The following is a 13,754-nucleotide window of genomic DNA, read 5'->3' as shown; positions in this document are numbered from 1 at the left end:
GGTACCTATGTAAATTGTATATTTGAATTGAGTCTCCTTCATAGAAATCTATGAAGGATCCTCCTGATCCTTTGAATGAGGGATCAGGTCTGGGACCTGGTCCCTCCGTCGCTAGCTATGTAACACTATATAGCAATGATGACAATTTTGATAAAGATATACTTGATTGGGAACAAGAAGGTAATAGAAAAAGGAAGCGTGGTAAAAATATGAATACTATTAATAGCCTAGAAAATTTAGATAGTGGTCGCCAGAGTGTTAACTCTAATAGCAACTCTGTATCAGCTAAGGAAAATATTTCTGTTGATTTACAGTCTAATTCCTTAATCAGAAATATATATACTGAACATGACTCTTATCCATTTGTTGTTCATGTCCAAAGATGTGAATCATCACCCGGTGATGGCTCTACGTTGCATCCAATTACATTTGGCAATTTTTTGAAAAAAAATAGTTTTAAAAATATTGTAGCAGGTAGTGTCAAAAGAATAGGCAGGAATAGATGTGTTGTTGCTTTTTCAACCGCTCATGATGCTAACACATTTATTAATAATAAAGCCTTAGAAACATTCAATCTAAGAGCAAAAATACCATCCTTCCATGTTTCTCGGATAGGCTTAGTAAGAGGCATTCCATCAGAATGGTCTCCGGAAGAAATTAAAGAAAATATAGTTGTTCCTAATGGATGTGGCTCTATAATAAAAGTACGCAGAATTAATTATAAAGTTATTATTGATGGTACAGTTACATGGAAGCCTTCACAATCTGTAATATTAACTTTTGATGGGCAAACACTCCCGTCAAGAATATTTATTTGTTATAATTCTTTACCTGTAGAGCTATATATATTTCCAACCATTCAGTGTTATAATTGCTGTAGGTATGGTCACACAAAATCAATTTGTAGATCCAAGCCCCGTTGCTATAAATGCGGGCAAGATCATAGTGGTGAAACTTGCAATGTTGAAGAGGATGGTGCATCATGTATAATGTGTTCTGGTTTACATTTTGCAAATAATAAAAACTGTCCTGAATATAATCGCCAAAAACGAATTAAACTTACTATGGCTCAGAAGAACTTGTCATATGGAGAGGCACTTAAATTACACCCACAGGTAAAAAAACCTTATGCCGAAGTGCTTAACACTTCAACATTACAAGTCTCACCAAAGCATAGTTTACAAAATACAAATATAAATACATCTCATAAAAAGACTGTTTTTAAAAAACAACGTTCGCCACCTAAAAGTAGCCAAGGATATGATAGAGCTGCTCATGAAGCTTTAATTAAAGAATGTCAAATGCCTACACCTGACAATGGTTGTGCCTACAAGACATCTTCATCTAATGATACTCAAAATGGTGCTATAATGGAAATTATACTCGCTTTAATCAATTTATTACAACAAGGTAAGACATTAAGACCGTCCAACGTTGCTTTACTTAATAAAATTATTAATAACACAATAAAAAACAATGGCTTCGAACATAGTACATTGGAATTGCAGGAGCATTCTTCCTAAAAAATCTGAATTAATTCATATCATTAATAAATATAATCCAATATTAATCTCACTAAACGAGACCTGGTTAAAATCATATTTAAATTTTCGTCGGGGGGGGACACTTAGAACAAACTGACATTTATTAAAGAAAGCCACGCGATCTATACTTTGGCGAGTAAAAACTTATTTAAATAAGTTTATATTAAATCCCCAAAAGATGGCATCGCACTTTCCGAAGTTTTTGCAAAGTGAATAAAGATATTTAAATAAATGGAAATTACTCTTTAAACATTGTTTTATTTTAATAGATCGAATGCATGTCTTACTTTTTTTCAAATTCCAATAAATAATTTTGCGATTTCAATCGCTTCATATGGTATCAAATTAATAAACTTGCAACATCTTCTGAAAGCTTCTCAGTGTTGTCCTATATGAAATCAATGCAGTAAAATAAGGCAAATGAAAACCTTTCTTTATTCAAAGTTTAAATGAATTAGAACAATAATCTCAGATTTTTAATTCAGTACCTATCTTATCTAGAACTATAATTATTCAGGAAAATATTTTACATAAAAAAATAGTGCGTCTAACTAAATAAAATACTGAAAACGTCTTATTTAATTTACATGAAAAGTGTTAAATATGATTTATTAATTGGTAACATTGACTAACTTTTTTTTTGTAATTTGTATTTGATAATTCTGTCATAAAATGGCGGCGACTATACGTGAACGGTGAAGTTTATTTACGTTAAAATTACTTAATTAGTTCATTTTGTTGATAATCGTGTGAAGTTTATAGTTCTCGTGAAAGTGTGGTGAAAGTGCGTTGAATCGAGCCCTACGTTCAGGCTTTCAAAACGTTTTACTGAAAATTATGTGCACGGACAGTTTTGTTTTAGATAAGTACTTAAAAATATGTAATATTACAATATGTGAAAGCATTTAAAAAATAAAGAACTAATTTCTTTTATTGTCGTTTTCTTCATTATCCTTAGTAAGTACTTCAATTTGTTTTAAGAAATTTGACTGAATTATACCTATTTAGCACTTCCAAATATCTCATTTTTAAAGACTCCGTATTTATATTCATATAATGAAACTAATATAAATACTAATTATATAAGCTAATTATCTTGTAATTATTACAACTGAAAAGTTTTTTTTTAAATCACCTAAATCTTTAAAAACCATCCATTTTGTAATCATTTAGATCTTAGTCTTATTTCTAAAATGTTGAAAATAAATGATAATAAATCAGTTGTAGGTATTCTCTGAAACAATATCGCTCTCCTATTTCAATAACGACGCAAATATAATATGTGAGCATTTATTCCAGGCACATATTATTTTTGCCTGAAATGATTATTCAAATTAAATTGCGTCGTTATTTATAGAAGAGTAGTGATAAAAAAAATATACCTACTACCTATGTATATTAACGTACCTATATATGTATGTAGGTATATGGAATTAGTTCTAACCCCAAAATCCAGAGGGCTCATTGTCGCCAGTCAAAGTCAAATAGGTTGGCCTTCATATGCTTCAAGAGGGCTCTCTATGCCCTATTCGTATTCCCGGTTACATTTGTTTGAGGGATGATAGAACTGACGGATACGGCGGTGTTGCAATTTTAGTTAAAAATACTCTTACTTTCAAAAAATTACAACTTTTCCAACATACCGATAAAAGTTTCAATATTGTCGGAATAAGACTTAATAATACGATTTCCATTGTTTCCATTTATATTCCTCAGTTTTCGAATTTAATTAAGCATGATATACAACATATTTTTTCCACACTTGAAGAACCCTATATTATCTTAGGTGATTTTAATTGCCATCACCAATCTTGGGGATGTAGTATATCGAATTCAAATGGAGTACAATTACTAGATCTTATCGACGATAACAATTTATGTGTAATAAATTCAGGGGAGCCGACACGACGCACTCATGTGAATGAGAACTTGAGTGCAGTAGATTTAACAATTTGTACATCGGATGTAGCTTCATGTTCATCCTGGAATCCCTTACCGTATACGTTTGGTAGTGACCATTTCCCTATTTTAATTACTTTGCCGTTCAAAAATAATCAAAATTATAAACAAAGTTCACGTTTCAAATATAGACTGCAAAATGTAGATTGGGACAAATATAAAAATACAATTGAAAATGAAGTAAGGAAACTTCCTGATGTAAATATCAATAATGGAATAAAATGCTCGGAAGCGTTGGCAAAAACGATTTTGCAAGTTGCTGAGGAGTTATTCCCTGTTAAATCGACCTCGAACACGTTCATGTCTTCTCCACCTTGGTGGGATAAGGATTGTACAGAAGCGATAAAGAAACGAAAACTGGAAGAAAAGAGATAATGCTGAGAATATGTCCATGGAGAATTACAATAATCTGATTGCTACAATAAAGACAACACGATCACTACTCAAGAGAAAAAAACAAGAAGGGTGGAAATCTTTTTGCACATCCATTTCACCGAATACTTGTCCCTCTGAAGTGTGGAAAAATTTAAAACGCTTCAGGTCAGCATTTGCTGAGCAACCATATAGATTTCCAGAGTCATTGGCTTGTGATTTTATGCAAAATATAGCTCCCGATACAGTTCCAGAGAATAATATATTACCCGTGACTTCTGTTTCATTTGATCATAACTACTTTCGCATTGATTCCTTTTTTTCTCTATATGAGTTGAAGGGAGTACTGTCAAATGTAAAGGATTCCACCCCCGGCCTAGATGGTATACCTTATTCTTTCTTAAAAAACCTCGGAGATACTGCATTACAATACTATCTTGACATAATAAATAATATAATGCTGTCTGGAAATATTCCGTCCGAGTGGAAGACACAAGAAATTATACCTATACTCAAACCAAATAAACCATCTGACGAGCACTCATCCTATAGACCGGTAGCTTTGTCATGTGTTTTATTAAAGGTAGCAGAACATTTGGTGAAAAATCGTTTAGAGTGGCATATCGAGCATCACGATTACCTCTCAAACAGTCAGTTTGGTTTTAGAAAAGCAAAAAGTACAATAGACAGCATAGGCATTCTCACAACAGACATACGTTTAGCCTTCTCGAACAACAAGTACTTAGTAGCTACTTTTCTTGATATTTCATCTGCCTATGATAATGTTATTATATCTATCCTTAATCAAAAACTTTTAAAATTAAATGTTCCTTGTATACTAATCAATTTCATAATAAGCTCATTAGTGGACAGAACTATATGTTTAAATTTAAATGAATCAAAAAACATTTCACGTAAGGTTCACAAAGGACTTCCGCAAGGTTCTGTACTTAGTCCTCTGCTGTATAACATTTATACTTATGATTTGGAAAAGTCACTGAATGATACTGTAAAAATTCTGCAATATGCCGATGATATTGTTATGTATAGTGTAAATAATAGCTTAGAAGAAGCATGCAATTGTTTAAATAACAATCTAAACAAACTTAGTATGTGGCTTAAAGATAATGGTCTTGACTTGTCAGTAGAGAAAAGCTCTGTTGTAGTTTTTTCTCGAAAGAGGTCTTTGCCTCAAGTAGATGTAAGCTATAACGGTAGTATTTTTCCCAATAAAAATGAAGCAAAATTTTTAGGAATAACATTAGATAGTAAATTAACAGGAATGCCTCACATTGATTTTGTATCAGCTAAATGTGAGCGTATTTTAAATATAATAAGGTGCTTATCTGGCGTGTGGTGGGGGGCACACCCTTTTTGTCTCAAATTAATTTACAATGCTCTAATTAGAAGTAGTCTAGATTATGGAATGTTTTTGTTGGAAGGTGGTAACGTTAGTGCCTTCAGAAAACTTGATAAGATTCAAGCAAAAGCAATTCGAATAGTTGTTGGAGCTATGAAATCTAGTCCCAATAACGCACTTCAAGTTGAGTGTTGTGACGCTCCGCTTCATCTAAGACGACAGTTTTTATCCGACAGATTTCTTTTCCGAGCGCTGCAATTTTCCAACCATCCCTTATTTCATAAATTGAAGGACTTGAATGAATATATATTAACATCTACGTATTGGCGCTCTAAAAAAGTTCCATGTTTGATCGAAAGTTTCCGTAGAGTCACATCCATTACAACACGTATATATCGATCTCCACGCTTATCATTGTTTAGTCACAGTTATGATAATTTGTTAACTTATCCAGACATTAAGTACGATATAGGAATCATCAAGAATGATCCTCTAGCCAATCTTAATTTTAATACAGAAGTAAATAAGGAATGGAAAGATTGGAACCTCATTTTCACTGATGCATCTAAGATGTCTTTGTCTGGGTGCACTGGAATAGGCATATACCATACACAATACAAAATTATTCAAAAAATAAAATTACCACCTCAAGCATCAGTATTTACTGGTGAATGTTTGGGCATTTTAAAAGCAATTGATTATATATTATTAGCGAAGTTATCACGAACTGTTATTTTTACTGATTCTAAAAGTTCTTTACAAAGTCTTGAAAAATATCCATTTAATAATAAGCCATTTTACCCTTTCATTTTTGAAATTAGAAACAAATTAACACTTTGTAAAAATAAAAATTTAACAATAGTTTTTGCATGGATACCCAGTCACACCGGTATAAAAGGTAATGAAAAGGCAGACGCCTTAGCAAAAGATGCCATAGATAGTGGTGATATGTTTCCATATATCAATTATTGCCACGATCTTAGTAACCTTCCTAAAGTTTATCTCCATGATACCTGGACTAAACTTTGGGAAAGTAGCGGAATGCAAAAGGGAAAACGTTTCTATTCTCTTCAACCACGGATTCCAATGAAGCCTTGGTTTAATAAAACCAAGGGAAGTAAATTAGCTACAAGTATAATCATTCGTATGCGACTTGGACATGTTTGTACTCCTCAACATCTTACTAAAATTGGCGTATTAGATAATGAAATGTGTGAGTGTACTCTAGATGTGGGCAACCTGAATCACATATTTTTTGCTTGCCCACTGTATGACCATTCCTCTTTGTATTTATCTCTTGAATCACTTGGTGTACCCTTTCCTATTTCTATTAATTGTCTCTTGCTCAATCCTGCCAAATATTTTGAAGCCATTGACAAATTTATCACTCGAAATAATATTAAATTGTAAATATTTTTCATTTTTTTATCTACATAATATAAAGAAAATGCAGTATGTTTATTTTTAAAATAGAATTGTTTAGTTTTTGATTTATTTATAATTTTTAATTAATAGATAAGTGTTATATAATATATGTAGATTAGTGTTTTAGATTGTATATTGCTACTCCTCTGATGATGCGCGTGCGTAAAATTTTCTGTAATAATCATTGTAAAAATTTATGTTTCCCTACCTTTTAAAACTTGACACTGGCAAATAGTTTAGTCTTATTGCCATGATAAACGAAAAAAAAAAAAAAAAAAAAAAAAATGACATTACTATTTACTGTCAAAATGTCATTAACAGAAAATATTTAGCAGAGTTCAATTTACGTAAATTGAAATTAACCATAAAATTTTATACCATTTTATGTTGCATTAATTTGCTAATATTGAGATTTAGTCTGCTATAAAATCACACAATCACTATGAACCCTATGTCGATGGACAGGGACGAGCCATCATCTCTTCTATCGGTAGCAACAAACCACCCTTTAGAACAATTTGTACTACTAGCCAAAGGCGCTAAGGGATCAGGATGCGCAGAATTGATCAAACAAGTACTCGAAGCACCGGGAGTACATGTATTTGGAGAGTTATTAGAAATGCCAAATATCAAAGAGGTTAGTTGTCTTTGTTTCGTCCACTTCGAATGTTATTTCTAAGAACTATTTAATTTTATCTATAGAATGAGCTGAATCTACGCATTTAGTGTTATATTATGATTATTGAAACAATGCTTATAGTATATCTGTACATAATATTTATTTGAATGACATTACAAATTCCCATCCATCCAAAATAATTAGCATTGAAATGTATGTATGGGTACTTCATCATTAAATACATACATTTTATAATTATTTTCACTAACCTGTTCCAAAATAGTTATCTAATTGGAAGGAATTAAAGAAATCAAGCAACAACACAAAGTAAACAAACAAGACTGTAATTTCATAAATTAACGTAAAAATGCATGTATAGTGGAATAAGGATAGGAAACTACAAAGTACTTATTCACTAATCCTAAACTATTACCAATTACAGCTTGAAACTGGACCCTACGCAAAACATTTGAAAACGCTTAATCTCTTTGCATACGGAACTTACAAAGACTATCTTGAAAATAAGGCTGAATACTTGGAGTTAACTCCCGCACAGTGCAAAAAGCTGCAACATCTCACAATCGCCACATTAGCTACGCAAGAGAAATGTATCCCATACAGTGTGCTGCTTAAAGAGTTGGATATCAAAAACGTTAGGGACTTAGAGGATTTAATTATAGAAGCAATATATGCAGGTATATACTTTTTAGATCTAATATCATGTAGAATTCATTAAAGATTTTATTCGACTACAGATACGTAGTATATTATTATTAGTCTGTGCTACAGCCTTAATTTTATACTTTTATCAATTGTATATCTTACAACTTTTGATACATTTGCAATTTAAACACATCCCAAATCAAAATATTTCGTCATTTTCAATATGTAACTCACTCCTATTGCTACTAACATTATGTTATAAAATTCAGTCTTCATCTGCAAATGGACTAAATAATTATTGAACTAGTTTTTCCTAAGCACATTCAACCAAACAAATTCTTCAGCTATACTACATTACTTAAAATTTACACTTCCCTTATAATTCCAGATATAATCCACGGTAAACTGGATCAAGAGTGCAAACGCGTAGAAGTAGACGTGGCACTCGGTCGCGACGCGAGGCAAGAGGATGCCGCGGCGATCGCAGACGTTCTGGCTGATTGGTGCAACGCATGCGAGGCTGTGCTCATATCTGTAGATAGGCATATTGTGCGAGCGAACAATCACAAGCAGAGGGCTATACGACACCAGCAGGGGATTGATCAAGAGGTATCAATTATACTAGATTTTTTTCTGTCAAGAAGATATTATGTTGAATTACTCTTTACAAGAAATGTTGGTAATAGCTTGTCCGAAAGAGGCACAAGCAAGTACGGAGAAAAAACCTACAATTACTTGAGATGCATGCAGATACTGCGTAAGACATATTGGTGAACAAATACAAGGCTTGTGGTTTTCAGCCAGCTTATTCAGTCACATGGAATGTTTCAAATCTCTGAAATGCAGTGCCAATTTTAATTATTATGTTTTAACTGTTATAAATATGTAGTAGTTTCTTAAAATAAAACAAGTAGGTAAGTAGAAACATTTACCACAATAATTTACTTGTTTTGCCTAATAATAATATAAACAATAAAACAAAAAGTCATTTATTGCTTCTCATACAAAGTGGATACATTATGGGTCGTAGATCTAACAAAGAATCTTACAAAGAAGCAAAAAGCTGCGTCTCAGCTATCGATGTCCAAAAGTGCGCTGGTTTTCAAACACCCTTAAAATTAGGTATAACTTTAAATTATATTATTATAATATTTATCTCTTATAAACTCCTTAGAAACTTAACAAGGAAGGTAAAAGAAAAAATTAAATCTTACATATAAATTCACATTTTGACACAATTAATAAAAATTATCCTATCACGGTTGCGGCATCAGATCTTCTTTTCATGATGGCGCATTTTTATTTTAAAAAGGGCCCACCCCTTTATATCATTCCACAATTTAGATGCCGTAAATCTGAAGCTTCTCCTAAAAGGAGCATCTTATACATTTATGTGTGGCAGCCCGAAGACTTCTTACAGATAAACTTTCCCAAGAACATTTTTGAAAAAAAATAATCAGATGTTTTATTCCAAATTTTTCTTTGAACAGTGTAGGGGTCAAGATGTTCCCTTCAGTAGTCTAATTTTGATTCAGTTTAGAAAAACATAACAAAAACAATTCTAAAGCTATTAACGTAAAATTTTCCACAGTATCTATTTATAGTGCCACGAACTTAACTGACCCGGTGACGATGTCACTGGTGTCGATTTTACTACTGGCGACACGTAGTTCCAGTTTTTTTCACGGGGTCAGTTAAGTTTGTGGCATTGTATTAAGTCAAAAATTTTGTCTAAACCTGTCAAATTTCCACAGATAATGTACATAAAGAAAACATTAAAGACGCAAGCAGAGAATGACGAATCTGCGCCCGGCGGCGGCAGTGAATCTCATTCGGCGCCAAAGAAGAACTCTGGCAAGGGGAAAACACCGCGCAATTCGGCGAAGTTCTGGCAGAAAACCACATAACGCTCATAATTTGTATATAACACTTGTGATATAATAAAAACTTAAGTACTGATGCATGTAGTTATTGTGTTTTCATTTTATTCTAGCCTCTCGTTCGGGTTTCACCCATGTAGGTATTTTTGGAAGTTTTTCATTTCTGAAACAATAAAAGTATATCAAAAGTTTTAAATCATTATAAGTTCCGTTTTTCATGAGTTGTGAGTACCTTATTTTGCATAATAATATGTAGATTGGTATGATCCTAATTTATCATTACCTTGATACTTACCAATAAAAATTAAAATGACAATTTTAAAGAAGCTGTAGTATGAAATCTGCTTCACTGATCATAATGTGTAAAATCACACATGCACCATTTTTGTAGGTATATTATAATCAAACAACATCAAATCAACAAAATTTAAATATACATACTAATATTTTTTATTTGAGAGGTCTATGTGGCAGTTTAAAATTTTTATTACATTTTATAAAATTACTATATAAGATTCCGTTTAAAATCTTCTAATGTAATATGTATGTATTAATTATTTAAAAACCAGATAACTACCTATGTATAAAATATTACATTTATTCAGCATTTATTAAACGATTTTTTTGTTTTTCCCTTACATTTTTATGAAACCATTTCATAAATAATTGTGTCTGGATACAGGTCAATTGGCAAAAATATGTTGCCATATCATATTCAATTCCCTGGAATATTGGAAATTGTGATCTTTGTCTACGCATCATAATTTATTTCTTCTATTTTTAAAGATTTTTGTAAACGTCACTATATAGCATCACCAATTTATAATTTCATTTATAAAAAATCTGTTAAATTTCCCTAGGGTCCCAATGAAAAATGTTTCAATTATTTTTTAATTTGAACATAACAAGGAGCCTAATTTAAGAAAAATTATTTAGTTTATTAGATAAAAATGATTGCTATATTTCAATACCTACAATATGATTATTATTTTTGCAATGTTTATCTTTATTTTACCCATGAATATAGGGGAGATTTCATAACTGAGAGGTAGCAATACTTGACGTAAGTGTCAAATGATAGAGGGAGACAGAACCGAATGCGATGCACCGATCTAGGCTAGTGATAGAGACAAAAAATAATACGAAACAAAATAACGAGTTTGCTTTCGTTTCTCAGCCGTCTGTTTTTGACGCAGCAGCGCAATTAAAGTGCGCAGGCAGTGCAACGATTATCACGTTCGCAGGCCACTGAAAAGTGATGTAAATAACATGTAAAAGCCTTATCATTGTAAACAAAGACTATACAGTACTTACAAAATCAATATTTTCCCCAATAATCGTGTCGTGATTGTTTGTAAACCCATAACACTCGTATAGTGAAAACTACGACACAAGTGATATTGACTTATATAAAATGAATCCGTGATACTCAACGAAACAAAGACAATTGCATAAAAAGACATTCGTTTCGACGAGCATAATAAATCGAGTGTCTTCTGTATTGGATGAACAGAAAGGCAAGTATGCCCATTGTTAGGAGTTCACCTTTCACGGACGGATTCATGGTCACTAATGTTTTGCGCTCGAAATAATCATTTCACAACATATTTCATTGCTATAAATAATATTTATAGCTTGCTCAATGCTCCATTACTCTACCGAATAAGTAACACATTAGCATAAGATAACTAATAGGATTATTAATCGATACTAAAAACAAACAGGAGAGTATCTGTGCGGGGTGTTGGTGTATCTCTCTTTGTTGTTGAGCCAGTCAGCTGTTCGGGCAGAGCGCGGGAGGGGTCGGACCGTGGTCGGACCGGCCCGACTGGTCGGGCGCCTATGCCGAGTATTATTATTTATTCCCCTCAAGTATTGCAAAGTGCATTAGCACAGTTTCTTGTGTGTCTCGAGCCGAAGATAAATTGGCTCGTGTCGCCTTTGTTGGTCAGAATTGAACTCTGATTTCGTCTTTGTATACGATGCAATGATGCCCCTTTATACGTTGATATATGGTCAATTAATTGTTGAAGAGTAATAATTGTAACTGGACGTTTGCCTCACTATAATGCCAATGTCACGTTTTGTTTACGAGTGAATTTTGCATGTGCATCGTAAGCTATGAACTCGCTAGTTATTTTATGCTCAATTCGTCATTAAATGTAATAAGTTGAATAACTACCTACCTAGGTATCTAGAAGATGACGTGTATTGTTTACTTAGCTTATGTTAAATTAAAACAAAAAGGAACAGTACCTACCACTTCAAATTTGCCTGAGACCTGAGTAAACTAAACAACTTTGGAACAGAAAAAATACAAACTGCTGACCATAACCTATAAGCATGTTGTGGGACTATGAATAATTAAATCGGTTATCTTCCAATCTATAAACTCTATCATCCATTAATCAACTGAAAGTACATTTACGCCCATTCAGACCCAATGAAACACATTGTCGTGTATGGTAAACTTACTTTATTTAACATAGCATTTACAAGTAAACAATTACAGCATACCTAGATAGGTAGGTACCTATTAAATTGTAAGTTTCGGAAGTAGCCCTAAAATTTTGTTAATTTGATAACATATACCTAGGTATTTTGAAAGAAAAAGAATCATACCTAATTAAAATTCGAGCACCGGGAAAATAGACTAAATAGAGAGAACTGAGTATAGTATCTACTATCTACCTATATAATATACCTAGTTAATCCTGTATTCAAATCGATGCCTCTATCAGGTGATACTGTTCCTTTGTCCTGGTCCATCAAATCCGAAAGTGCAAAATACCAACTAAATTGTTGAATTTATAGAGATTATTAACAGTTTCAACGACACAAAAGAATCGATAAATGTTTGAGTTGACATAAATATGTAACCCAAAAATCGCATATTATTATGATACTTAAAATTTGAAAAGCGATACATATGATGATCGACACTTCTACCAATTAATTCAGCTTACACCTATCTAAAGACTAACTATACCTACTTTCACTCACACCATTAAAATATAAAGTTTAAACATGTGCATGTATTTTATTGCATAAAACTTACCAACTTTACATTGTAAAGCTTTATACACATAGGCAATGCTATATACGTGGGCACATACTACCAATGGTCCACAAAGCACAGCTTGCTCCGGGTTATCTTAACCATGATCTAAAACACACAGCGCATATCACGTTTCAATACGTACCCAAACGAGTTGGAGCTGTATTGTTCTAGCCCAGTCGACCCTCAGGTCACGAACTAAGCCCGTATCTATGCGTATATATAAGGTTTCATAATAGGATGCATAGGGCTGATCACTGCATACAATTTATTGGCCTGTGGGTTAAACCGGGCATTATGACGCTTCCCGCGTGGCCCTAATATAGGCTTAACATCCATTCGCATGAATACTGACCCAGTTGTTTATATGAACATTCAATTTTACTGGTAAGTTTAACGGTGGCGGGAACGCTTCAATTCTCCGAAGTGGATAACACTGTAACAATGTAATTTGTAAACTATTTGGTACAATAATATGTATATAAATGAAAAAATATCATTGTAGGTACAATGCCGGGCTGGTAACACGCCGTTGAACTTTCAATAAAGTCTGAAGCCTGTACCGTGTAAAATTAAATCGAATTTGATTGTTCGCGTCGAAAAAGATTTTCAACGGCCACGTGTAATCAAATTTTATATTCATTTAGCATTTGAACCAGAAACAATTTAGCTGGCAGGCACGTGATATATTCAACTTGTTAGTGACCCCAAAATAGGAGGCGGTTACTACTACTAGTGGTGATTCACCAATGATGATCTTTTTTAAGGAAATCTAATAAGGGCAAAGACCAAAATGCATCACAACTTGAAAGTTTAGGTAAACAATTTAGACACGCTCTAGCCAACCTAATTCACAATACGTCATAAAACATGA

General features: G+C 32.8%; 2 protein-coding genes and 1 long non-coding RNA gene across 3 annotated transcripts in view; 2 read left to right on the top strand and 1 right to left on the bottom strand.

The window, feature by feature from the left end:
• Positions 1 to 6,955: 6,955 nt before the first annotated feature.
• On the top strand, positions 6,956 to 9,909 carry LOC123696425 (COP9 signalosome complex subunit 7b). Its single transcript, XM_045642584.1, has 4 exons — positions 6,956 to 7,297; positions 7,722 to 7,974; positions 8,331 to 8,551; positions 9,697 to 9,909. The coding sequence occupies exons 1-4, from the start codon at positions 7,103 to 7,105 to the stop codon at positions 9,847 to 9,849; spliced, it is 822 nt and encodes a 273-aa protein (XP_045498540.1). The 5' UTR covers positions 6,956 to 7,102; the 3' UTR covers positions 9,850 to 9,909.
• LOC123696426 lies at positions 8,916 to 10,348 on the bottom strand. Its single transcript, XR_006752073.1, has 2 exons — positions 10,118 to 10,348; positions 8,916 to 9,985 (listed from the first exon to the last, which is right to left on the bottom strand). It is a non-coding gene; the product is annotated as an uncharacterized LOC123696426 (long non-coding RNA).
• Positions 10,349 to 10,990: 642 nt separating this feature from the next.
• LOC123696473 (protein yippee-like) overlaps positions 10,991 to 13,754 on the top strand; it is a 75,815-nt gene continuing 73,051 nt past the window's right edge. Inside the window, exon 1 of the mRNA XM_045642649.1 lies at positions 10,991 to 11,339. The gene's annotated coding sequence lies outside the window, so the exon portion shown is untranslated. The remainder of the gene's footprint in view (positions 11,340 to 13,754) is intronic.

The sequence above is a fragment of the Colias croceus genome, chromosome 12 (genome assembly GCF_905220415.1).
Source record: "Colias croceus chromosome 12, ilColCroc2.1".
Lineage (NCBI taxonomy): Eukaryota > Metazoa > Arthropoda > Insecta > Lepidoptera > Pieridae > Colias > Colias croceus.
The sequence above is the reverse complement of the archived record's forward strand: the minus strand, read 5'-3'. Positions and strand labels throughout refer to the sequence as shown.

What these genes read in the sequence shown, in the direction of transcription:
- LOC123696425 (XM_045642584.1), top strand. Translation starts at nt 7,103, where the DNA reads ATGAACCCTATGTCGATGGACAGGGACGAGCCATCATCTCTTCTATCG. An exon ending in AAATGCCAAATATCAAAGAG is followed by an intron (nt 7,298 to 7,721) that starts GTTAGTTGTCTT and finishes TACCAATTACAG; the next exon opens with CTTGAAACTGGACCCTACGC. An exon ending in TATAGAAGCAATATATGCAG is followed by an intron (nt 7,975 to 8,330) that starts GTATATACTTTT and finishes TTATAATTCCAG; the next exon opens with ATATAATCCACGGTAAACTG.